The 27,695-nt window shown below is 42.3% G+C and overlaps 1 protein-coding gene across 4 annotated transcripts in view; it reads right to left on the bottom strand.

The window, feature by feature from the left end:
* Nucleotides 1-1,539: 1,539 nt before the first annotated feature.
* The window catches only part of SCUBE2 (signal peptide, CUB domain and EGF like domain containing 2), a 74,075-nt gene continuing 47,919 nt past the window's right edge, over nucleotides 1,540-27,695 (bottom strand). For 3 of the 4 annotated variants that reach the window (XM_059722668.1, XM_019477117.2, XM_014602134.3), the window contains 7 exons: nucleotides 19,184-19,354; nucleotides 15,610-15,777; nucleotides 12,516-12,677; nucleotides 11,075-11,272; nucleotides 8,548-8,700; nucleotides 6,251-6,330; nucleotides 1,540-5,443 (listed from right to left, as the gene is read on the bottom strand). In XM_059722668.1, coding sequence (XP_059578651.1) covers nucleotides 5,291-5,443; nucleotides 6,251-6,330; nucleotides 8,548-8,700; nucleotides 11,075-11,272; nucleotides 12,516-12,677; nucleotides 15,610-15,777; nucleotides 19,184-19,354 — 1,085 coding nt within the window. In that variant the 3' untranslated portion in view covers nucleotides 1,540-5,290. The remainder of the gene's footprint in view (nucleotides 5,444-6,250; nucleotides 6,331-8,547; nucleotides 8,701-11,074; nucleotides 11,273-12,515; nucleotides 12,678-15,609; nucleotides 15,778-19,183; nucleotides 19,355-27,695) is intronic. The other variant, XM_019477116.2, reaches the window with a different exon arrangement.

Genomic DNA, 27,695 nt, shown 5'->3' on the forward strand with positions numbered 1-27,695 from the left:
TGTCACCAGGGATTGTGGTACAGGTTGGAATTCCTTTAAACGAGGGTGTCAAGTAGGCAACCCATTTCAATGGTCATACAACAAAAATTTAAGAGACAGCATTGTCCTAATTTTAAGCATTGAATGCCAGGGTCCTAAGCCTACAGTTCTTAATCAGGCAAGTTTTCCATCAGAAAGAATAGGCCTGAGAAAATAAGTGGTTCAGCTTTGGTTATTTGGTGCAAATCTTGCATGATAAAGTTCCTCTAATATATTGTGTATATTGTTGTACTGAGGGAAAAGGTTAACATTGTCTTTTTTTTCTTTTTTTTTTTACATACCACACTAAATGGTGTACACAAGCCCCGCAAAGAACTTAGCTTCCTGCCTGAGAAATTTGCTGATATCTTTTATCAGAACATCCTGCCACAATTGGGGTTTTTTCCCCCAATGTTTCTTTTCTTTACCACTTATCCATCCATTTAGTCATTCCAAAGGTCATGCACAACTCTCACTTCTGATGAAAACCATGCACACTCATTTTCTAAGAGCAGAATTTGACTCATGAATGCTGTTAATTCAGAAAAGTAAAACTCTGTTCCCCTGCAGATGCAGAACTTTCATCATTGCCCATGGGAGCTTTATGCTGGACAGCTGAATATCACAGCTGATCTCCACAATTCAGATATAAGAGCAAAAGAATTATCCAAAGTAATGGACTGTCTTGCATGTAGTATGCAAGGATGCAACTTCATTGATGTCACCTGTTTATACCACACCTGAATTTAAAAAGCAGTTCTTGTGTGGATAAAGTATGTAAAATAAAGAGTGGTGTCTTAGTAGAACAACTTTTCAAATTAGGAAGGTGGAAACTACCTTAGGAAAATAACATTTTATTTTTCCTCTATTCAGAGAATCTCAGTTATATTCACAGTAAACAAGTTATCTGCTTTATTATACAATTTAATCTGGATATCTACAAATCTGCTACCATTAAATTGTTTCCAAGGATAATAGGACTATTGCTTCCCTCTTATTTGAGAAATATTTACTCATATCAATTCCTATCATTTGAATTTATAGCAGGTGCAGATCTTGTTTTCTGTATGCTTAGTAGTAAATACTTACGTAGCACCTCAAAGTCCAGAACAGGACTTAAGTCCATATCATTCTGGGCTATGCAAGGATACTAGAAAGAAACACTCCCTGCCCTGAAGGGTTTATGATAACCAGACTGTATATCATAGTTTATCTATAACATGGTAATATTTATATCATTAGGAGGAATATCTGCATTACACAGCTTATAGCTGTGGTCATTCTGTTCCTGTCATAGGCTTTTACTGTGGCTTTATTCGCCTCTGAGTTACAACCTTACATTTTCTTATTAATTAAATGTCAGCTTTCTACAACAAATGATTGAATTATTCAGCTGTACTTACCAACTGTGAAGAAAATAGAACCCTAACAGCAGTATGCATTTTAATTAATCAATCAGTTCTTGAGGTCAGGATCAAATTAAACTTGTCAAACTAACACAAGGATAAATTAAGCAGAAGATACAGTATATGGATTATTTTTATTAAAATGTAACAAACCAAACACAACAAATATACTCACAGTTCAGTATAAAATCATAGGTTTGAAAGGAACATCAGGAACCATCCAGTGCAATCCCATGAACAGATGCAGGATTCATTGTTCTTAGACCATCCTGGACAGATGCCTTCTTAAAAGCCTCCAGAGAGAGATTCAACAACTTCTCTATGCAGCTTGTTCCACTCTCCTAATGTTCCTATCATTAGGAAGTTTCCCTTAAAATTTCATTTAAAACTAGGGAGAGACAGTAGTTTTATTCTGATTTAATGTCTGTTTTTTTACCTAAATGACCTGTTGGATCCTTTGAAGTCAATTATACTATTTTCAGCAGCTTTAATAAATTCAAATTTAGCGCAATCTATATTATAGAAATTGACTGGCCTTTATTAATTTAGCTAGCAGATATTCACCTTGTAATATTTTTAGGCTAAATAAGCTGTTTGTTCAGTTGATTCCAAACAACAGTAAAATGCATCATAGTCATTGTACGTAGTTCATTTTGTGTCCTACCTTTGAGTTCTTCACCCAATTCTTTATGATGTCCACATGTGAGTCAGTTCAAAATAAAACCTCAATTTTTTTATCATCAGATTCTAATATTTAACACAAAGATATGCAGGTCTCAGGTTCTCCAGCAATATGTATAACTTTATATAATGTGTGTGCAGGGTAGCCCACATTTGCAGGACAGAAAGTCTATCTCATATGGGATGACCTACTGTACAGCCCTCAGTGTGAGCAATCAATTCCTATCATTTGAATTTATAGCAGGTGCAGATCTTGTTTTCTGTATGCTTAGTAGAAAATATTTATGTAGCACCTCAATGTCCAGAACAGGACTTAAGCCCATATCATTCTGGGCTGTTCAAGGATACTAGAGAGAGACACTCCCTGCCCTGCAGGGCTTACGATCATCAGGCTGTATATCGCAGCTTAAAAATTATTGTTTCAAGCATAAAAGAAAACTAAAAACATATCCAATATTCTTCTTGTGCAACTAAAAAGTCACTGCTTTATTTCTCTTATTAAGAGTATCACGTAACAATCTGAAACTTTTTACAGAATTTACAGTCATGAAAGTAATCCTCATGAATTCAGTTCATGTAAGTGATATTAGGCATTTAGTTAGTGCTAATAATTAGTCTTTAAAGTTAAATCCTGTTTTATAGGGTTAATCATTTTCTGAATTCTCTCTGGCCAAAAAAATAAAAAAGTTATAGTCTACAAACATGATGTAGTACATACATGATGTAGAAACTCAAATTCAATTTCTATAGCAACATACAGACCTACTACCATCACTACGGGGTTACTATCCCAAGCATTATTCCACTGATTTAGTAATTATTTCTCCCTAAATTTAGGTGGTAAAAGTGATTCCTAAAGGAAAAAGTTCCCTTGTCATTCGGCACTGTATATTGTGGACCAGAAAGGGAAACATTGCTCATAACAGTGAGGACAAAGGTAACACTGAAGGTGTAGTGAAGTGCTCCATGTGGCTAGGAGAAGTAGAATATTGCATCTGAGATTTACCGTATAAGTCATAAGTAAGAAATGAGGAACTAGAAAATTTACTGGCATATAATATGAGTAGCACTTGGGCTGATCCAATTCTCATTGAAGCCAATGGGTGCCCTTCCACTGGCTTTACCGTGCAGAGGAACCAGGTTCACATTCACTAACATACAACATGTGGATGTTTCGCAACTTTTTTTTTTTGGTCCCTCATTGAAATCAATAATTCTGTTTTAAGTCTTCCTTGGAAATACAACTGAACTCTTTTATCAGTGTAAGTATGTGTCAGTTATATGGGAAGACTAAAAATAAATTTGGTGCATTTCCCCTGATAACATATCTAAGCCACAATAAAAACTGTCATGGTGGGCTCTATTAGCATGGCCAGGAGGCCAGGACCAGGCCTTGAAGTCTCGCAGGGAAGAGTAATACAATTCCATCTCCCTGGCATCCTGCACCTGGGCACCAGGAGTTCTGTATGTTGCAGGGCTTCCAGTGATGTTTTCTTTTGCTAAGCAAATACGAGATCTAAAACTTCGTAGCTTTGTATGCTAGATTCATCAGTCATTCTCTGAAGAGGGCATTATACAGCAGTTAAATACTGCACACTAATTCAATTAAACCAAAAAAGTGTTAGTATTGCCTGGGTGGGTGGTTCTTTGGTGCCAAACTCTAGTATTTAAAGGCCCTCCTTATGATAACACTGCACAACTTCAGCTTACAGGGATCATAAAGGGGCATCTAGTAAAAACATTAGGCTTACTGCTTCATACTTCCAGCATTCCCAGTGACTAATCTGTAGAGACAGACTGATACAGGGGCCATCTTGGAACTACAGGAATTTAGGCATGGTTCCCCCATAGAGGAAAGGCAACACGTTCTACTGACGAAACCAGGCATACCACCTCAGGATTACAATGTATTTTTTAACCTCTGAACAGAAAGGCACTCTGCAATACTTCAAGCAACTGAGTTAACTCTCCATAGCTACCCAGCATGTAGAAAAAATAGCCCAGTGATCAGGCCAGTAGCCTAGGTACCCTGGAGACAAGGGTTGTGCTGCCAAGGATTTCATCTGTGACTACTCTGTGCCTTAGCTCCTGGAAGAGAGGGATAACAGGTACTTCCCCTCTTTACGGAAATGATATGAAGTGCTAAAATACTATTGTAATGCAGGCCATAGAAATACCTTAGGATAGACATGAACAGTTATGTGTGAGAGGTTAGTTTGCAAGTGACATGAGTATTCAAAATGGGGTTTAGGCACTTCACTGCACGTGAGCATTTCTGAACATTTTTACCCTTCCATTTTCACAAGGCCAAAATCTCTTTACTGCCCACAGCTGAAGTACACGGAAAACCTACTAACATCTAGCAGAGACAAGCGGCTGTATTGCCAAACTGCCAAATCTGGCTGCAGCAACTCCAGCAGCTGTAGTGCCTGTTCATGCAAGGGAAATGGCTGGTGGATCAGCATGGTCAAAGTCTGCTTCACTACTGTGGTGCTCTAGGTATACATTGGACTAACCCCCCTGAAACCAACAGAGAGATCCCAGCATGAATCCAGAGAAATGCAGCAGATCAGATCCATGGAGTTCAGGCTGCAATCTCACACTGCTTATTCTACTATGTTTAGTACAATACAGGGTAAGAAGAGAAAACTACACCTTGTATAATACATCACCTCACTGGATTGGGCCATTTCAAATCCCAATTTCCTGTCTAGCAAAGCTTGAGAGACCTCAAACTCATTTTCACTTTCACCCAGACTGAATCCAAGTCCAGTTTTCTAGAGGTGACAACTTTAATTACAGCCCAGAGCTCACCCTGCACCCATAGCACTTCGCTTGTCCATTCTTATTAGTTTTAGTGTTACTGATGCAGCAACCAAGGTAGAGCTCTGCAGACTTCATGTCTAGTATCATCTGATTACAGAAGACATCGTCAGTCTTTAAATCCATCAGACACTTACCCCGTAGAGCAACTTATGACCTGAGAGGGATTCTCTGGAAGGGAATCAAATGCTGCTTACCAAAATATTTATGCTAGCTGTGAAAGTTAAATTCTCTGAAGAGGTAAACCGAGAGCTTCCTTAGAGTCTCTCTGCCAGGGTACAGAATACTGAGGCACAGCTCCACCCACCGCAATCCCGTGCCACATACTTAAGGGCTCCTTTGTGTTCAAAGTTTTATGTCAGCTACTTGTAAGGCCTTAAAAATCTGGAAACTTTAGAGCGCAGCAGTCGAATAAAGGATCTTGGGAACATTTCTCTGGACTCTTGTGCTGTGTACTTGAAGTAGTTCTGTGGATGGGCCAAGACGTCAAACAATGCCTTGATCAGCTTCTTATCCTGAAAAGGGTCAAGCAGAACTTACTGTCAATGAGTCAAATAGTTATAATAAGACTCATCAACACCAAATTGCCAGTAATCCCCCAGCAGACCAAAGACACTTTATTTTTCAGTCACTCATGTTTCAAGAGCTCTCCCCATCTAGCACAGCTGGGCTGAAACCCTAGTGCCATGAAGTAGGTGAGAATTCTGTCAAAAGAGCCAGAATTGCAAGCTCAGTTTTTATTCTAATACTACCGGGTGCAAGTTACAGCAGCAATGGGAGTTGTGATGTGACAGGAGAAATCTGTGCTTTGGAGGAAATCTATTCCACTTTCTTATCTTGATCATATGTAAGGCAGAGCACTGCATGTGTCAGAGTGGGGAAATCCATCTCTCCCATTCTGGACAGCAGGGCTTTTACACCTTGAAGAGCAGTCACTGTCTCTCTGTCCCAGTGGTGTACTTCACTGGATCCAAACAGATGTAATCTCATGGCATCCTCTCTAGCATGTCCCATTGCATCCTTCCAAGATGGCTGAGATGAAGCCCAAACGGACAGCCTTAGCATGGAATTTAAGGTGAACAGGTTTCCCTATGTATCTGTTTTACCCACAGCTCTCTACAGAACGGTTTGATTGTTCTTGGGCCTGGGAAAGGTATGAGCAGGGCCTGCACCGCTTCAGCATTTCCCTGCAGTGCTTTGTACCCACATACCAGCACAAAGTGGGTAAATCCTGCATGCTGGGGTAACCTCACTGGCACAAAAAAGCATAATTTACAATTCTGTACTAATACCTATATTAACTTTTAACAGAGGAAATTTACCTTAAGTATCTCTTGATGATTTTCAGATGCATAGAGTCTCCCATCCCGAACTATGTCCTCTATTAGCTCCTGGTAATCCTCTGTTGGGAACACACGATCTAGTCATTTTCCTGTTTATTTTGCTTTCATAATCAACAAGGGTCAAATGCTTTCCTCAGTTATGTGCATGAACTGCTCCCCGCTGGTGTCAAATTAAAAGGGGTATGCATGGCCGTAACCAAGGTGGCTTTTGAGAAGCCTTTATGTATCCCACACGGTCTTCTATAAATAGGCAGTATATATGATTTACTATGAGGAGACAAAATGTACTTGTGTTGAGCTGTTTATCTTTAATCTGTCAAAGGCAAGAGTAATCATCAGGAACTTCAGACTGCTCTGAGCATTACATCCATGTGGCATGTTTCAAATTCATTCTCTATAAATATTCTTAATCTTGTTCTGGCTTCCTTATATGGTAATAAAAATCTCTCTCAAAAAGAGAAAACACTCCCAGCCAATTAAAAACTTAAAAGCAAGGGAAGTAGAAGCTAAGATCCCCATGACCAGCAAATTCTCCACCCTTAATGAAACGCTGCAGCCACCCCAGAGAAGGAGCTTCTGCTCTCTGCAATTCAGAGACATCGTACAATGCACATATTCATTTCACTCACCCTGTTATATGAATGTTTAACTCCAGCCTCACTGACAGTGGCATATGAGTAAGGGAGACATGGAATGAAACCCTGACCCCAGTGAAGTCAATGGGTGCTCCAACACTGACATTACTGGAGCCAAGATTTCATTTGTAGTGTTTGCGGTATGGACTCACCCTCAGAAAATGTTGGGAACAAGTATGAGTATGGCTTTAATAGTAATGGAGATGAGCACATGTGCCCTGCTCATCTCACAGTCTGACCAGCTTTGGATGCCTCATCATATGCCTGCTTTTACAGGAGTGATACCAGTGGGAGAAGAAGAGGGTTCCCTCAACTCCCTGCACAGCCATGGGAACAGAGAAGAATATAGGGTTTCTGCTGGGTCCTGACACATGTTTCAAACAGGTTTGGGAGAAGAGGCCTATTCTGGGATTAGAAGAGGCTGATTCCTGAACTCCAGAATTGTGGCTACATCTGGGAAGGAAGTATCTCTATCCCTCCTCAGAAATGTAGGGAGGTTCCAGCCTGCAGCGCACTTCACTGCCTCAGCTCAGTCTTTACAGAGCTTCAGGAGAAACTGGAGGCTGTCATAGAGGATCTCCTTGCCCCACTCTGGAGTGACCTCTGCTACAGCTGCTTCATAGAATCATAGAAAATTAGGGATGGAAGGTAGCTCAGGAGGTCATCTAGTCCAAACCCCTGCTCAAAGCAGGACAGTCCACAACTATATCATCCCAGCCAAGGCTTTGTTTAGTCAGGTCTTAAAAAACTTTAAGGATGAAGATTCCTTCCTTTTCTGCTGAATGGTCCACTCCGAGGGCATGGACAGACATTCATTTGAAGCACTCCAAATCCCACTCCAATTCAGAATGCCACAACTCCATGCAGATGTGTAGGGTTCCACCCTGAGCATTTCACAATGGCCATGAAAGCATGCAGTGGTGGTGCTCTCTAGCCAGGGGGATGGAGAGCAGGAATCCCTGCATGCCTCTTCACCACTATAAATTCCTGAGACTAACTGAGCACAAAAAAGTGTGTCACTGGCTGTCTCTGCCCTACTTTCCTACCTGCTCCCCGCCTCCCCCCACCAGATGAGGGTGGGGAGTGGAGCAGTATGGGATGCTGGAACGGCAAGCAATCCCCTGTAGTTCTCTGCAGACATTTCAGGAAGTGAAATTTCACAGTCATTTTTTTTTAAATGTTTTGGCCATTTTTTAAACCCTCCATTAAGTGTAAAGTCCCAGATCCAGCTGACAATAAACTGATTTTCAGTGGGTGGGGACTGCACTGGGGCAGTTGGAGACCCTGGTGCAGTCCTAACCCTTCCACACATTCAAGGTGCATTGGAAACAAGCCACAGAAATAATACATAGTTTCTGTGTAATATTTGGTGGTTGGTTTCCCTTTTTTGTCGTGCTACTAATGGTCTGGAACTGTGTATGTGTGCCAGAAGCTGCAGTTACACAGTTACATCTGTGCCATTTAGGCATGTAAAGTGAATGAAACAAGATCTAGGTCTATGCATCAGCGTGCTCCACACTGGAGAGATCTGGTAAGTCTACTGTGCAGACTAGAACTTGTTCCATCTATACCCCCAGGAACAGAAACATCATTGCTCTCACTGCAATATTCTACATTAGTTAATTGCTAATCTGCACTTACCATCATATGTTACATAAGGGACTTGGAATCCTTTGGCACTATTCCCTTCATTTGACTTGAACTGGATCCACAATTTTTTAGACCTGGAAGTGAAAGCTATAGGGCGCTCATAGGTCTGGCAGGTTTCATAGGTGGTCACAGAATTAGAAGAAGCTTCCAAAGAAAATCCAGAAATGGGCAGTTATCAGACATGTTCTTTAATAATTTAATATTGTTAAATTATCATTAAAAAATTACTTGCGTTTGTTTTTTGTTATAAAACAAGTCAGACATGTTGTCTTTGCAGTTTTGCAAGCAATATTGAATTACACTTTTGTTGATGACTTAAACTGTTTTGGGTACTACCCAGAGAGCTGAAATCTAGTCCCTATTACAGGAGTGCATCTTCCAGCCAAGGTTCCCTCTAAGGTGCGCACGTGCGCGGCTGCGCACAACGAAAAGTGCGGCTGCGCACAGCCTTTTCGAGGCTGTGCACCAGGAGAGGCTGGAACTGGAGCCTGGCGCAGGCTCCGTCGGCTCTGGGGAAGTGCTCCGCTCCCCTGCGTCAGGGCCGGGGAGTGGAGACTTCCCTGGAGCTGGCGGAGCCCACTCCAGCCGCCCACCCCAGCCTCCGTCCTTGCCTTTCCTTACCTTGGGGAGGAGCCGCTGCCTGCCCCGAGTGAGGCTCTACCAGCTCTGGGACACTGCTCCACTCCCCGGCATAGCCTCCAGGGGCATGTCCCACAGTGTCCCAGAGCCAACAGAGCCTCACTCAGGGCAGGGAGTGACTCCTCCCCGAGGTGAGGCAAGGCAGGGATGGAGGCTGGCACAGGCGGCTGGCGTGGGCTCCGCCAGCTCCGGGGAAGTGATCCACTCCCTGGCCCTGATGCAGGGGAGCAGAGCACTTCCCCAGAGCTGGTGGAGCCTGCACCAGGCTCCGGCTCTAGCTCCTGGCCCCTGGCTCCAGCCCCTGGCCCCTGGCTCCCAGCTCCAGTCCCTGGCCTCTGGCCCCTGGTCCCAGCCTCCAGCCACTGATCCCCGGCTCCAGCCCCTGGCCCCTGGCTCCTGGCTCTGGCCCCAGTCCCTGGCCCCCGGCCTCCAGCCACCGGTCCCTGGCTTCAGCCCCTGGCCCCCAGCTCCAGCCCCCAGCATCCGGCCCCAGCCTCCAGCCCTAGCCCCTGGACTCCAGCTCCCTTCGGTAAGTGTCCCACGCTGGACCGAGGCAGAATGCTCACGGACCAAGGCGGCATGCTCACAGACCACTGCTCCTTAGAGGGAACATTGCTTCCAGCCCAAGAGCTGAATTTAAAAGACAGCTGCACTTATTGGCAGAAATATCTTTGGATTCTTTGCACAGATGTGGTAGACTGGACAGTTCTCTGGGCCATGTAGTAGACTGGACAGTTCTATTCTTAAGTGGGTAAAGGAAAACCAAAGCACCAGGAAATGGGGAATGATTTATGGAAAGCATGCTCATGTCTGTAGCTTTCAGAACCCCATACCAACCTCACACCAATACTCAGTTAAGTCTTTTTTTCTATTCTACAATTGCTGTGTAGCCCTCAGAGTGTTCTATAGGTCTAGATAAAATCCATTAATGGTGTGTGTCCATGTGTGCATGTATGCATAGACAGCTGTGGGTTAAAGCAGGCCGTTTTGTCATTATTAGATGGCCCAGAGTTGATAAGGTGGCCTTTGGCATCCTGATCAGTAGTGAAGTAAATGAGAGCCTGGCTCACACCAGGAGGATAGGATAATTTTATCAAACATTCTTCCTCTGTTTCTTAAATCTGGAAAAAACATACTGCTTTTAAAGTACATCAGCACTAGAAATTTAAATTAGAAACTAGAAACTAAAATTATTCATCTATAGAAGGTACAGATGGGATCAGCCTCAGACCAGGTAGTAGTGGTGTTATATCCTTTGTGCTTGAAGTAAAAACATCCATAATTCATTATTAATCAGTTTGTGCCATTCATCTCCACTTAAAAATATTTTGTGAAGGTTCTCACTATGACCCCTGGCAGACATTACATTTGTTGCATTTTACCTATGGGTACTGCACAAAAAAATCATAATATGCCGGTTTAAACCAGTTAAATAGTTAAACCAATTTATCCTTGGATAAAAATGGTAGATCATCCACACAAGTTGGCTGTTAAAAAAGCAACTTCTTTGTGGTACAAAAATATCCCGCGATAATTTAACATGTGGTCAGTTGGCATGCTACAATTTGTCATGCGATACTCATAGATAACAAGAAACAAATGTTACATGTGCCAGAGGCCTAAGATCACAGCTTTAGGTCCTCAACTGAATTGGATCCACTTCCACATGACAATGCTGCCAGAAGGGATTTCTCAACTTGTTGTTAAATGAAACCTACCATCCTGCACTTCAGAACCAGGCTTACGTAACTAGTTTTTAATGAATACTGAAGACAGGATAAGAAGGAAGAGAATTCTGTACTCCACACTGGAACCCCCTGCACAGACAGACAGACAGACAGACAGACATTGTACACTTTGGCAGATATTCAGGACTTACAACTCTTTCGCATCACCAAGTAGTCTCCACATTCATCTTCTATGGGTAGAAATATTTCTGGAACCACAATCAGAATGCGACGCTTAGGAGGTGGATTAATACTCCAAGTACATTCTGTGTTTGCAGGATAATCCCCAGGATAGTTTGGGGATTCAATATATCCAGTGAAATCTCCAAGTTCACCTCCACAGTGCCTATCTGAAAAAGGAATACATCACCTAGGGCTAGGGCAGGAGAGGGATATTTCTATAGTAATTGTCAACTAGTGCTCAAAGGCAATGAACATATGCACTTTTTTGTTTGCATGATAGAGAAGTCTACACCTCTTTGTGACCTGAACTTCAAACTGATGCTTACTTTTGCCTTTGCTTTCTAAAAGTGCTTAAACAAGGCACAGAGTAAACTAAACCGCATAAATAATTATTAATATTGAGAGGAGTGTAGCTGTAAAGCCTTGTGGTAAGGGGATATGGTTCCAAGCAGATATAAAACTCAACTTTGTGAGAAGCATCAATGTGCTCACACCAGAGATGGCATTTTGTACCCAGATATACACGGGTGTCAAGTGCTAGGCTGTGGAAACACATCCACCCTATCCAGTTTAATCACTACATGTTCTGTAGCATTGGACAGAGTGGCCCCTGCCACACCCTCCCACTATGCCAGACCAGTGCCACTGGTGGGCACTAAGTGGATTCAAAGCAATGACCTTTACCCTGCCTCTTCTGGAGAGACCAATGGCATCATGATTAGATTTTGTGCCCGGTTCTCTGTACACTCTCTTACTTCTCTTGTAGAGTTGGGTAGCTCTGGGCACAGCCTACTAGAAAAACAGGAGCCCTTAGCAAACAAGCTGCCAGAAGAGTGAGCATGCGCATGTGTGTTTTTCAGGATTTCTTCTTAGGATTCTTCCTTCCTGTCTATCTTTTCTGCTTTAACCCTACCCTCAACTACATTACAGTCACCAAAACCCTATTAGGACTCCCACTGAGGCCTGTTTTTTTTTTCCTCAAACTGAGGAGGTTGCTATTAAGACAATACTGGACTGAGCTGCCTAAGTAGCATGCCTGAATCTCTGCTGGTCCAAGAGAAGGGGAATGGACATAAAGAACCCAAATCAGATTTCCAGAATTGCATGGCAGAGCCAGGAGCCACAATCAGCACCCAAAAGTAGCTCAGCATTTGCAGGATTAATCATTTTAATGTGGTGATTGGCAAAAGCCATCTATTGTTAGCACAGTACCATGGCTTCCATGTACAGATGTGGGTGCCTTTAAGTCTTTTGGAGATGGAAGTCACCAGAGGGGAGAACAGGGGCAATGTCACTTGACTTTACTGCAGTTAGGTACACTTGTAGCAAAACTGAGCTTCACTGCTAAATCCCTTACTTTTCACACACACATTATCCTAACAGGTTGTGAAATCCATTTAGAACACTTACTTTTACACTGTGTTATGTTTGTTGAACCATCAAAATCAGTAGTGGTGTTTCCAGGGCATGAAATACAATAATTCTGACCAAACTCGGGTTGGTATGTCCCAGTTGTACAGCGAATACACCGGTGAGTTGTCGTATTGTAAAAATGGCCAGGAGAACACTGAACTGTAGGGATTTGTAAACACAAAGCAGTTAAACAGTGCTATTACAACACCGGAAAGTAATTTTCTACATGTTTTTATACCTGCTCCTTATAATCTAAGCAAATATTTGTGATGTTACACTTGTGGTGTGCAACAAAAAATGAAGGGGAATACTAGAGTGACAGGCTTCAATTCATTAAGTCTCCTTACAGCATTTCCAGCATAGTAATTCTTTATGTGAGTTCACAGATATAGTTTGCACTGGTGTATGGCATTTCCTATCTGGAAGTAAGAGACAGTCGAAAACGAGAATGAGAGAGAGTATATATGTATCTAACAACAGACAGCAAACAAAAGGGCATTTCATTGAATGGTACACTCCCACTAGTTTTCAATATGGGAAATGCACATACGTGTATTACTAACATAACATTTCCATAAGGTTAATTTATACGAAGTAATACATTACTGCAAGAGAAGTCCTATTGAAATGATTGTTCAAAAGTACAGATGCCAGGATTTGGCCTTTTATGATTCATACTTTTGTTTACAATTTTAAGTCTTTTTCAATGATCAAAGAAGTATAAAACCCATTATAGCTCTCAGCCTTTCAGTGAGATCAAATTAACTGCATTATAATAATCTTCAGTGTCATGACAACCATCCTATTACTTCAAGTTTCCTGAACCTGTTCCAAACACAGGATAAAGGACTAGAAGTTACCTCCTCAATCACTGAGTCCAGTCTCCTGTTACCATACACAACCCTGTTTCATAGATTCACAGATTGTTAGGGGCTTGAAGGGACCTCACAAGATCATTGGGTCCAGCCCCTGCACTAAGTAGGAAAGACAACTGGGGTCAGGTGACCCCAGCAAGGTGATTGTCCAGTCTCCTCTTGAAGATTTCCAGGGCAGGTGATTGCACCACCACTGGAGGGAGCTTATTCCACAGTCTGGACACCCTGACTGTGAAGAAGTTTTTCCTAGTGTTAAACCTGAAACGGTCTTCCAGGCGTTTGTGGCCAGTACTCCTGGTTTTCCCCAAGGGTGCTCTGGTGAACAGTTGTTCACCGAGCCCTTGATGTACTCCCTGATGTAGCAGTAACCTGCTACCAAGTCCCCTCTCAGCCGTCTCTTTTTTAGGCTGAAAAGGCCCAAGTTCCTCGGCCTTTCCTTGTGTTAAACAACCAATTTCATAACCTTATCATGCTCCATAGTAAAACTAGTGAATATTTTGCTAGTACTGCTCCTGTTGAAAAGTTGTTCCAGAAATGCACCCCTCTGACAGTAAAAAGCCTTGTTCTAATTTTCATCCAAAACAGTCCATACCCATTTGTTCCTGCACCATAATTGTCCTTTGCTTAAATGGTTCTTTTCTTGCCCTGGCATTTACCCTGCTGAAGTATTTTGAAAGAGCAATCATATCCCATCTCAGCATTGACTCAGCTAGTCAAGCCAAGCTCTTTTAGCTTCCTCTCATGTGACAGGTTATCTGATATTACTATCATCTAATTTGAACTAATTCAATTTACATTCCCATAATCTAAGGTTGCTATGACCAGCTTTTCTATAATGTCATCATTACCAACTGGGACTTAAGTCTAAAATAGCAACATCTTTGGCTGGCGCAGTCACTAGTTTGTGAAAAAAATTTATCAGTTATTACATTCAGGAGTAACAACTCCACCCCTCTTCCCTTCTCCCCACTATTCGTAGCACTTGTTCTCTAGTCCATAAGGACACCTATACACATGCAGCAAGACTGCTCCAATGTGCTGTAATTAATCGAGTCTGCTGAAGCATGGTAATTACTGCGGTTCAGCAAAGTCCAGTGTCTCGTGTATCAGCGTCCTTGCTCTGAAAAATGGCATTGGGGGCGCTTTAACTAAAGCTTGTTCGATAAGCTTTAGTTAAAGAACACCCACCACCATTTTTCAGCTTGGGGACACTGAAACATGACACACTCTGGGAGCTTTAGAGTAACTCCAGGCGCTTTAATTACAGTAGGTCTCAGAGCCTCTCTAATTAAAGCACACCACCACCTCCCCCCCCCCCAAGCACATGTATAAAGGCCCTATGTTAGTAAGTTAAATTCTCTCATAATGATACAGTTCCCACTAGTTTTTCTCCCTCTATCAACATTAAAGAGATCTCTCAATCCATAGTCCAATAACACAGTCCAAGCACTATTCAGTAAAATCTCTCTTAACATCATTCTCCACAGTAATTTTGATGCAAATCCAGTCTGTTCAGCTCCGTGCAAAATCCTCTATTGATTTATAGCTCACTGGAGCCAATATGTGCTTAGACTGAACCTTTGCTATTTAATAAAAATGTAAGCAGGAAAATCCTTTGGTTTTAAAAACCCCATCACCACTGGATGCTCACTCTTGGGCCTCAGGTTTTGGGCTACATGTTTGAATTTTGTGGGAGCTCCATTAATGCTCCCATTTTGGAAGACCCTCTGAGATGCCTGGAATCTCCTGATCCAAGGTTTCTATGAGGTTGTCCAGAGTGGTATCCCATTAAGCACGTTCCAGGACCTACCATCCAGTTCTCTTCTCACTGTGAGGAAGGAATTCACTTCCCAGTGGTCCAGCTATGACTGTGACCCCCTTCTGCATGTGTCCATTCTCATTTTGAGAAGACAGCAGACAGCCACCCCACAGACAGACAGCTCACCCACCTCCCTTTTTGCCTTTTCCCATGGTTTTTATTTAATTATTCACAGATCATTGACAATGTTCCAGATGTCTTTCAGAACAAACTGTCAAAAACCTTAAAAGCAAAGGGAGTCCCTTTGAGGCAGGGAGTGCAACATCCAGCTATGAGAATCTTGGGAGACAATATCTTGGGAGATCAAGGGAAATCTCTCTCCCTTTTGCACTGTAACGCCAGTTCTTGTTGTTGCCTCCAAAGTATCTCAGTCCAGTGTGTCTTTTCTTGGTCTTACCTTTAGTTTCACAGTCATGAAACAATGGTGCACCGTTGTATCTTGTGGTCAGGCCACCTCCACATGAAAAGCAGGAAGTCCGTCCAGCTTCAGGTTGGTATGTGCCACGGGGACATGGCAGGCAGGGTTTGAAGCCATCAGTGGAATATTCACCAGGCAAACACTGATCTAGATGAAGAAACAGACATCCCAGCCTTTATGGAAGCTGTATCATGGCTGAAAATGCGTTATTCAGATTGGAGAAAATGCAGAGTAGTTGCAATTCCAGTACATCATTATCCCCCGACACCTGGGGATTTTCTATTTTAAATGCAAGCAAGACATCACCTGACCCAAAGAAGTTAGTTATTTACCCTTTAACATCAAAATGGACACTAACTGGCTCACAAGCTTGATGAAGTCTTCAGCAAACCTCAAATGAGCTTCATATTTCATTATAAAAAGGTTCTCCTACTCATCTTTTTAAGCCGCATGTTTGAGGATTAAGTAATCTCATCCACTAGTTCAGGGGTGGGCAAAAGGGTGGATCCAGCCAGTGGCCAGACCCCATTTCCCAGCAGCCCTTGCCCATGTCACTGCAGCCGGTTTCCATGGAGACCCCCCATAAAGCAGAGCTGAAAGCACAGGGCCAGGGTTTCCACGAAGACTGGCCCAAGCAGTGCTGGCAGGGTGCATGACTGGGTGGGGAGCTGCTCCAGGGCTGGGACCAAGATTTTTGTGGTAGTGACAGCATGGTGTGGAGTGGGGCAGTGCCACAATTTGCTGCCTCCACACCCCTGTCTGAGGTGTGTGGGCAGCCAATAGCAGCTATTCCCTGCCTCCAGACCATACTGTCACTGCCATAAGATCCCAGCCCAGAAGCAGCTCCCTGCCCAGCCACGCACCGTCAGTGCTGCCTGTTGGGATGGGACTGGTGTCCTAGAAACATGAACATGGACCACCAATGCAAGGACACAGTCAGTAAGGCTAACCGCACCTTGTCGTGCTTCCACAGATGCATCACAAGCAGGGCCAAGGAGGTGATCCTCCCCCTCTATGCGACATTGGTCAAGCTGCAGTTGGAGTACTGCATCCAGTTCTGGGTGCCGCACTTCAGGAGGGATGTGGCCAATATGGAGAGGGTCCAAAGGAGGGCCACCCGCATGATCAGGGGACAGCAGGGCAGGCCCTACGAGGAGAGGCTACAGGACCTGAACCTGTTCAGCCTTCACAAGAGAAGGCCGAGAGGGGACCTGGTGGCCTCTATAAACTTACTAGGGGGGACCAGCGGGGAATGGAAGAAACCTTGTTCCCCTGAGCGCCTCCCAGAGCAACAAGGAATAATTGCCATAAGTTGTTAGAGAGTAGGTTCAGACTAGACATTAGAAGGCACTATTTCACAGTCAGGGCGTCTAGGATCTGGAACCAACTTCCAAGGGAAGTAGTGCTGGCTCCTACCCTGGGGGTCTTTAAGAGGAGGCTTGGCAGTTACCTAGCTGGGGTCATATGAGCCCAGGTTTCTCTCCTGCCCAGGGCAGGGGGTCGGACTAGAAGATCTGCACTGTCCCTTCCGACCCTATGTCTATGAATATGAATCTATGAAAACCCTGGCCTTGTGCTGTCACAACCCCACCATTCCTGGGGTCTCCATGAAAACTGGCTGCAGCAAACAGGCAGGGACTCCAGGGAAATGCAGGCCCAGTCCAGCCTACAGGCTGGACTTTGCCTGCCCCTGCACTAGCTGGTTGAATAGCTCTCAGAGTCTATTAGATAGTAGCTGAACTAACCTAACATCAAAAAAATTAGAAGTGGCAAAAACCCAGGTGTTGTATAATTCAGGATTATCATTAATTTGTAAGATTATTGCATTATTATTATGTGTTATTAGTAATAGAATGAGTATATGACTGTATTCCCCCTAAAACCTTCCTCAGGACCTGGGATTATGTAAGGTTCCTATATAAATGAGTTTGCAATACTAAAATACTAACCCTACTTGTGAGTCTGGGTCTTTAATATGGTCTGTGCTCTAAATTGCTTTGTTCTGCTGTTGTATGCAGTTGGCATTAACCTAGTAGGCCTGATCTTACATAGACACACATGCATTTTAGACACACACAGACACACATGTGCGCACACACTTAGATTCCTTATGGAAAACTCTGGGGGAGGAAGGGGACCAGTCTACAAATCTTGCAGCAAACAACCAATTTTAACAAGAGTAATCAGTAATTACACTGCTCTGGAAGGCACAAAACACTGCTGCAGCTGGTCAACCATGCTGAGAAATGTTGTCCTTTTTTAAAGAGAGTGTTACAATAATATTGTTAGTTTTACTTTATACCTCCAGTAAATCATTCAGTGAATGGCAGTTTTGTTAGGGAGTTAAATTAGCATTGGCTTAATTTCAGACTATTTGACTAACAACAAATAGGGCATTACTACTAGTTATAATCATCGCTAATGAATTTTATGGTTCATGGACTGAACATAACAGAAAGCTCCTCCATAGCCTATGAATAAGAAACAAGAGATGGGGGGCTTTATGCCTCATTACTGGAAGTAAACAAAGAAAAATAATCATCTCAATTTTCAACTCACATTTTTCAGAAAACCACTGCTTTTAATCTACCTTCTGAATTCTGAGGATCATCATTCATTTGCTCCTGGCTCTTTTAAAGCCCTCCCCCCCACTTTATTTTACAGGGATTTCACTCTAGTGTTTGTGCACATTACAGACATTAATGAATTAAGCCACACAACATCACTCTGAGGTAATGAAATAGTCCTGCTTTCCTTTCAGTTACAAGAAAGGAGGTTAAGGTTAGTAAGGATACTTGTGAAAAGTGGCCAGTGAATTTGGACACTCAGATTCAATGCCTGCTTTCAGAAATTTCAGACTAAGCTGCTTACCCAAGGTCACACTAGAAGTCTCTGGTTAAGCCTGGAACAGATCCCAGGCCTTCTGAAATTCAATTCCATAACTTCGTTGTGAGAACATCTTCCCTGCCAAGCACCTCTTCCTAAACAGTTTTCGTGCTGAAGTCATTTTACCAAGTTTGCTTTACATTTCTTTTTACCAGATGTAACTTTTTATTGACTTTTTTTTATGCTCGAGCTACACACTTTGGGCCCAACACAGTCCTTGAGTGCTCACACAGAACTCAATGAGTGCCTTGTGTATATATTCAAGGCCAGAAGTTATGCTCCAAGAGACTTCATAATGTATGTGAACATGCAGTATTTGAGAGTGGAATCTACCCCCAAGAGATCTTCCTCTCTTTTCAGTTTTGCCATCTGTATATTTATTGTCTTGAAAGATCTCTTTAGTATGTACTTCTATGCTAAAAAAATCACCATGGGAGGAAGCAGAGTTGATCTGAATATTTCAGCATCTCATACAAAGAAGCAGGGGAATGCTCAGTCAAAGCTGTCACTCAATTTTTTAACTTACCCACTTCTACTCAGGTACTGCAGGAGTCTCCAACTACTGAGTGACTGTACAGAGCACACACAAGAAGTGAAGGAAGAAAGAGCAGCATCAGGCTGTCACTTTTTGTGCCTTTGTTGGTTCTGTGGAGCATAACAGCCTTACCTCCACATTCAGATATATTGCAAGCTCCAGCTAATTTTTGGTTTCCAGGGTTATGAGGACTTGGGCAGGGTTCACAAGTAATTTGTCCTTCTTCATCCTGGTAAGTTCCATTAGGGCATAAAACACAGCGGTCTTGTTCACCATCGTAGTACCTTCCAACACTGCAGCTAACTAACAACAGAAAAAACACCTGGTCACCAATATTCAGTGTATGCTTTTCACAGCCAATGAGTTAATCGTCCAATACCAGGTGCTGAAAGACATACGCAGGGAGCTGCCATGTGCCTCTAAGGCAAATCTGCTAGGACAGAACCATGAGAAAGGAGGAGGAAATGCTTCATATAAGAATTTCAGAAAAACTGAAATGTTCCCTAAAAGAGAGAAACAGCTATTCTAGCAGAGTGCTCTGCTAGAATACAGAATAGAACCATGGGGCACCTATACACATGCTCTGGAGGGGGGAGGGGGGAGTTTTAATTAGAGCAGCTCTTGGGAGCCACTCTAATTAAAAAGCCTGCAGCATCTTGTACAATCAGTGTCCCGTGTTTCAAAATGGCAGCAGGGGTGCTTTAACTAAAGCTCATTTGATGAGTTATAATGCTCACTATAAATTATGATGTAGTTCATTTTGATGTTCAGAATGAGTACAGTATATAGAGGCATAAGAAATACCAAACTCAATTAGATCCAGAATCCAATTTAGTTCACTTTCTCTTGACCAATAATGATCACAGCTCAATACTTCAGAAGAAACTGCAAGATGGGAAACACTGCTCTTTGAATCTTGCAAAGTTCTTGGCCTCAATGATGTTTTAAGTAGGAGTTCACTGAAAAATCATTTCTTTTCAGGATCAAGCATTTGTTTCCAGGATCAAAATTACATAAATATTATATAGCTGGTCAAATAGCAGAATTTCCATCCTGTGAGAAATTCTGATATTTCAAAATCTGTATTGATGCCAAGTTGGGACGAAGAACCGAAATACCAACATTCTTTAGAGAACAGCAAATGATGACAAACATTCCCAAACTGGAACACTTCATCTTGGCTTGTTGCTCCAGTCTACAGAGGAAGGCAAACATCCCCATGGATCCATGTCATTCTGACATAGGGACCCATGTCATTCCTGCCTGACCCCAAGTTTAATGATCAGTAAGATCCTGAGTGAAAGAGCAAGATGCTCTAGTCAGGACCCTCTGGAATTTCTAAATGGCATCAGCACACTCCAATCAAAACCCTCCAGTCTTTCTTATGGCTAATGTCCCAGTGCCTCAAAAAAAGGTGGAAGGCCCCAACACTTCTCACAAACCAGTAACATTCATGAAGGGAAAAAAATTCCTTCTGAGCCCCAAATGGAAATCAGAAAGGGCCCTGAGGCATGAGATTACTAGATGCCTTTTACACAGTCACAGCTACTTTTCTATCCCAACCTAGGAACTAAAAACACAACTCTACGTGACACATACTAACTGGTGTGTCAGAACTCTATGTCCTATCCCATCAACACTTGCATAAACTTATCCAATTCAGTCTTAAAGCAATCCAGGTTCCTGGCCCCTACCACTTTGCTCAAAAGCATTCCAACACTTCACTCCTCCTTCTTCTAATTCACAATCTGGAGTATAAATGGGATAAAACTAAATAGTACATAAGGCAAGATCATGCATTTCAAGACTATCAACAACACTTTCTGTTATAAGATGGGAATACCAAGTCTATATATAGGCAATCATCGATACTCTGGATCATAGTGTATATGCTAGGGGGCTATAACCATCATACCAAGACCTTCGATACATATGCTTAGGCTAGAGTATGGAGGAGTGGAAGATGCTCAAGACCTACCATTCCCCCCTTTAAACCACCGAGACAGAATTCAAAGGTCAGACCAACTCCAGACATTCAGGTTGTAGCTTCTGCCAGAGGGAAACAGATACGAACTGCTGCTGACTGCCTAATTCCTCGGTGAGGGCACGTTTCTATCACAGTAATGTTCCTTGGCCTTTCTCCAACTGAGGACTACCCACAAGGCAGTAGGAGATAGTGTTTTTAAGCACCCTATTCTCACCTTATTCCAGAGGTAGCAACATGGTGGTATTTTATAGGAGCTACCCTGCCGCAAGCAGGCCCACCATGTTGCCACCAGGCCCTCCAGTCAGATACAGTTTACAGTAATACCCAGGACTACTAGTTGACCATAAGCCACCAATGTGACGGAGCACAAAAAGGCAAATGCGTTCCTCAGACATATCAGCCATGTGGACCTGATGACCCATGAGAGCCCCTTCAGTCCTGCGCCCCCTTCCAAGCTTATTCATATCTAATTTTATTAAAAACCAGGTGCTTTTAAACAAACCACACTTTATCCATTGTGTTAACAGTGGCCCTAAGCAGGAGGGTGTTGAAACTCTAATATTTGCTTTGAAGTCAATGGAAACTGAAAGTGATCAGCACTTCTTCAGATTTTGTTCCATGTGGGAAAATGTATAAAAATAAGAACATTGTGAAAATCAAATATTAAAAAAAAATTCACGATGTTTAGAAAAAAAATCTGTTTTCTTCAATTGTCTGTTGAGAGACACGCCATAAATCTCAAGGATGCAACATTTCTTATTTGTTAATGGCAACACTAATCAGTACACTTCGATGAAGTTTTAGCTATTCATTCACTAATAAAAGTTAACAACTAAATAAAATGCAGCATTAAAATTATATATGCATTAAATACATGCAAGGTTTTTTGCCCCTGTGCTGATGAAGCAAGATATTCCTCTCTCTCTGGAACACGTAAGGGTATTTTTATATGGAGAAATGATACAAAGTTTCAAATAATTTAAATCTCACACAAATATTTCCTATGAATCATTACATCTGACCCTTACTTCTCCTTCTTTCCTATTTAAATGGACATTCATAGATCATTTATTAAGTGCTTATCCAACTAATGATCTAAAGGCATCTAAAAGCTCATTGAAACATCCATGGTATAATCTACCGTATAAAAGATGTTGTTTCTAAGTGAAATGCAACTTTTTTGGACTTGGTTACACCAGCCTCAGTCATGGAAAGATGTATTTTAATACACAAGGTATCCCTCTGAAATCATCAGGTCTGTGTGTAGTAAGGATGACAAAATTGAGTAATCTCTAAAGGGAAAAAAAAACCCTAAAGAAAAATGTTGAGCGCAATTTTTTGTTCAAATATTTGTTTAAAAATCTAAAAAAAGTTTATGCATCTCATCTCACAAAGCTACTAAATACAAGGTGCTGCCTGACACATGGGAAAAAGCCATTTAAAACAACAACAAGAATTTGCAAATAATGAAGTTAAATCAAAGATTGCACTAGCTTTTCTTTGCTTTTTTTCCAGCAACCTGCTTGTATTTCTTCAAATGAACAAAAGGACCAATTGCCTCCAGTAGACTTCATTTTTGTAGCTACCGTCTTTGTTTGTCTTCAATGCCCATTAAAATCCCATTCTGAAACTCATGCAGCTGTTTAAAAAAATATGTGAAAGCTTTTATGATGCTAAAAAAGAGAGAGAGAGGGGCCCACAGGGAGCCAGGATTAAAAGTTACAAAGACATTAAAAGGCTCTTCCCCCTCTTTTCAACACTTTAGCCTTTGAGCATTTGATGCTAAAGACAAATACTATAGTATCTCAGTGACTAAGAAGGTGAACCTCATAAAAGAGGTCATGATCCACCATCTAACCATTTTCTTAAGAATCATGCTTTAACTTTATAAGGAAAAATCACAACTCACTGATGCAAAATGATTCCTAAGCGGTGTCATTGAAGTTATTGTATTTTAACAGTTCATGGACTCAGGTCACATGGAAAACTTCTGTCTTAGAGATTTATGGCTTAAAACTAGTATTGGGAAAGCAAGCAGGTTAGCAATATGAACAACACTTTCTCTCTCATTTGAAAGTTTATTTACTCTTATCAGTTCAATAAAAAGTAGGGGGAAAATGGAACATATGGGATCTTGGCTGTGTGAAAATACATTTACTAACTGCAACAAATAAAAAGATAGACAGCCCTTTGTGTTTCTCTTGGAACATGCCTTTCATACTCTGTGTCTTAGAACCCTAGTGTCATGCCACATGCAAACAATGAGAATTGGGTTGGGGTGATAAAACATGACCAGCTACTGATTTGGTTGTACTCTTTAAGCAAAGGACACAAACCTCCATAATGCGGAGCAATTTGTATCAAATTCCCTTAGAGATAAAGATGCTCAGTATTCCAGCAATTCAGGCTCTAATAAACCAAGAGTATATTATGTTCTCACACCTGTGGACCACAAATGAAGTTGCTGTTAACTTGGAGCACTCCAAATAGAATGTGCTTTTCTTATGTTATTATATTGCAACAGCGGTCTGACCCTGGTAACTGTGAGAAATTTCAGGGAACAGTGCTTATCCCAATGATTTGCAACCAGAGTGCCTTGAGATCCTTTCAGGGGTGCCACAGGGTACCCTGAGATCCTTTTAGTGCAATGCAATGTTCCTACGATCAGGTGTACAAACATAATTCTCAAGATAAACCCAGAGATTTCACATAGGAATTCAGAGCATCAAAAGCATTCAGACCTGTTGTGGTCTTCCTGAGTTCTCTGCAACAGAAGAACTGCTCTATGATTTTTCTGTAATCAAAAAATCAAGTGAAGACTAAGGGCATCTTTACATGTGCTTGGGCGGGGAGGGTGGCGGAAGAGGGGAGGGCACTTTAAGTAGAGCAGCTCTAAGAGCTGCTCTATTTAAAGTGCCTGCAGAATCTTGTATATTTAGCATCCTGCACTTGGCGACAGGGGTGCTTTAACTAAAGCTTGTTCGATACGGAGGCTGCTGGAGCGCACTAATTAGCACACTCCAGCAGACTCAGTTATTGCAATTACAGCACATCAGAGCAGAGTCCCCACACATCTATAGGAACCCTAAAAGCTGGCATTTTCTGAGGCATGCCTCAAGCTTAAAAACATTGAGAACCACTGGCTTAGCCACTGCTTCCTCTTCATCTTTCTCCCATCACTTGAATTGCTTAGAGTGCCCAACATGCCACACATGAGTTGCATAGAACTTATGTCAGTTCACTTACAGCTCCTCTGGATTGATATGGCAAAATATAACAGGATCAGAGTGGTCAAAGCGTCTTTCTCTCCCTCACTGAGAAACACTCCTCAGTGGATGTCAAAAGCCTATGTTTCCCCTCTGCTTAGAGGCAAACATTCCAAATAGGATCTTATGAAAGTAGGGCTGGAAGGGACATCACAAGATCATCTAGTCCAGGCCCCTGCTCAAGACAAGATCATCCCTGACTAAACCCAGCCCAGTGTCTGTCAAACTCACTATTGAAAACTTCCAAGGATAGAGAGCTCACATTTTTTCTAGGTAGCCTGTTTGTTCTAATTCTTGACCATTCTCATAGTGAGAAAGTTCCTCCCAATCTCCAACCTGAATTTCCCATACTCCAGCTTGAACCATTGCTCCTAGCTCTGTCCTTAACAACCACAGAAAAATGCCCATCTCCATCCTCTCTAAAATTGCCCTTTGGGTATTTGAAGACTGTTATCAAATCCCTCCTCAGTCTTCTCTTCTCCAAACTAAATAATCCTGTTCTTCCAAACTTTCCTCATAAGTCTTGCCTCATAGGCCTCTAATCATTTTTGTTGCCTTGCCCTGGACTCTGTCCAAACTGTCCACATCCTTCTTGAAGTGTGGGGCCTAAAACTGAACACAGTACTCCACAGTGTGGTCGCACCAGTGCTGAATAGGGAGAATCACTTCCCTTGATTTGCAAGATACACTTCCGTTAATACAACCCAGGATGCTGTTGTCTTTTTTTTTTCCAGCAAAAGCACACTATTGGCTCATATTCATCTTATGGTTCACTGTAACCCCCAGGTCCTCTTCTGCAGTACTGCAGTCTAGCCAGGCATTCCCCAGTCTTTATTTGTGTATGCAATTATGCTGTCCCAAGTGCAGACCTTTGTACTTGTCCATGTTAAATCTCATCTGATTGACAGTGGACCATTTGTCCAGTCTATTCAAGTCATTCTGGACCCTAGCCCTACTCTCTGGAGTGTCTGTAACTTCACCCAGTAACTCAACAGAAGCAGCCTTCAGTGGTAAAAGAGCAGAAGAGTGGGTTAGGGACTACTTAGAAAAGCTGGACGTGTAAAAGTCTATAGGGCTGGATGGGATACACCCAAAAGTGCTGAGGGAGTTGACTGATGTGATTACAGAGCCACTGGCTATCATCTTTGAAAACTCACGGTGATCAGGAGAGGTCCCAGACAATTGGAAAAGGGCAAACACAGTGCCCATATTTAAGAATAGGAAAAAGGAAGATCTAGGGAACTATAAACCAGTCAGCCTCACCTCAGTCCCTGGAAAAATCATGAAGAAGATCCTCAAGGAATCCATTTCTAAGCATTTGGAGGAGAAGATGATGATTAGGAACAGTCAGCATGGATTCATCAAGGGCAGATCATGCCTGATCAGACTGATGCCTTCTATGATGAGGTGACTGGCTCTGTGGATGCAGGGAGACCAGTGGATTTGGTGCACCTTGATTTTAGCAAGGCTTTTGATATGGTCTCCCACAACATTTTCACAGGCAAGTTAAGGAAATACAGGCTGGATGAATGGACTGTAAGGTAAATAGAAAACTGGCTGGAGCATTGGGCTCAGAACACAGTAATCAATGGCTCAATGTCTAGTTGGCAGCCAGTATCAAGTGGAGTGCCCCAGAGGTCAGTCCTGGGGCTGCTTTTGTTCAATGTCTTCATCAGTGACCCGGAAAATGACTTAAAGTGCACCCTCAGCAAGTTTGCAGGTGACACCAAGCTGGGGAGGAGTAGTAGATACACCGGAGGGTAGGGCTAGGATTCAGAGTAGCCTAGACAAATTGGAGAATTGGGTCAAAAGGAATCTCATGAGGTTCAACAAGGAGAAGTGCAAAGTCCTGCGCTTAGGACAGAACAATCCCATGCACCAGTATAGACTGCGGGCTGACTGGCTGGGCAGCAGCCCTGCAGAAAAGGACCTGGGGTTTACAGTGGACAATAAGCTGAATATGAGCCAGCAATGAGCCCTTGTTGCCAAGAAGACTAACGGCATACTGGGCTGCATTGGTAGGTGTGTTGCCAGTAGGTCAAGGGAAGTAATTATTCCCCTCTATTCAGCACTGGTAAGGCCACATCTGGAGTACTGTGTTTAGTTTTGGGCCTCCCACCACAGAAAGGATGTGGACAAAATGGAGAGAGTCCAGCAGAGGGCAACACAAATGACTTGGGGGCTGGGGCACATGACTTATGAGGAGAGGCTGAGGGAACTGGGCTTATTTAGCTTAGATCCTGACATGCTAGAATCTCCATCCTTGGAGGTTTTTAAGACCCAGGTAGACAAAGCTTTGGCGGGGATGATCTAGTTGGGGATGGTCCTGCTTTAAGCAGGGGGTTGGACCAGATGACCTCCTGAGGTCCCTTCCATTGAGTACAGTGATCCAATTTCCTCTAGATATGAAAAGGCCATTTGGTTCCCAGCTTTTGCCTCTCTGCAAAAATTCTTAATGAAGGTACCATTTATAGCGATGATCTCTTTGATAAGTATTAAGAGGTACATTTTTAGAGCTTTACAGTGGGAGCCACTTTGAGGCCATAGCAACTTTATTGAATCTACCAATTCATAGTAGATAGCATTCTACTAATTACCTAGCTATACATCTCTTTACTGGAACTCTTGTGCAGTGATATGGACAAAAGGAATCATGAGATTGGGACCACAAAATTGATGGTCAGAAGATCAACTTTCAGGCCAACTGAACTGGATTTTGACTAGCAACCCTAAGATGAAAGACTCCATTTCTCTGAGCCAGTGGCAATTTCATTTTTATAATCAACTTACAAGAAAATATATGCAAATATCCAGTGATATAGGAAAGGTGACTTGTGCTGGAATTAAATTTATTTCTGCTGTCCTTGGTGACCCCATTTTGAGATATGTTCATCTTAACTAAAGCTAGGGAAAGTGTTTCACCATTTACCTCCAAAATCCTAATCTAATCAGTACAATAATTCCACTTCTGTCCCACAACAGAATCAAGGAAAGAAACTTGTGTGGGAACACAGGGAAGAAATTAACTGAATTCCCAGCCCCTACTGAACAAATATGGAAAGGGAAAAAAGGTTTAGGAAAAGTGGTGGAGAGACATTTCAAAGAAAGAAAGAAGGATAGAGCCTGGACTTGATGATCTTGCAGCCCTAATGTCTGTGAAAAGGAATAAAACTAAGGAAAACAGGATGCTGGTGTAAAGGAAAGTAATCAGGATGAATAAAGACAGGACAGTGAGATGTATGAAAAATACAAGAAAAAAGAGTGAGAAAAGATAGATAAAACAGCAACTATATGAAAAGGCATAGAATTTCTAATGGAAAAACATAAACGCTATTGAAAACAATGGAGAGAAAGACTGAGAGCAAAAGTCTGGGCCTGTGAATAAATATCT

Source organism: Alligator mississippiensis, chromosome 2, assembly GCF_030867095.1.
Source record: "Alligator mississippiensis isolate rAllMis1 chromosome 2, rAllMis1, whole genome shotgun sequence".
Taxonomy (NCBI): domain Eukaryota; kingdom Metazoa; phylum Chordata; order Crocodylia; family Alligatoridae; genus Alligator; species Alligator mississippiensis.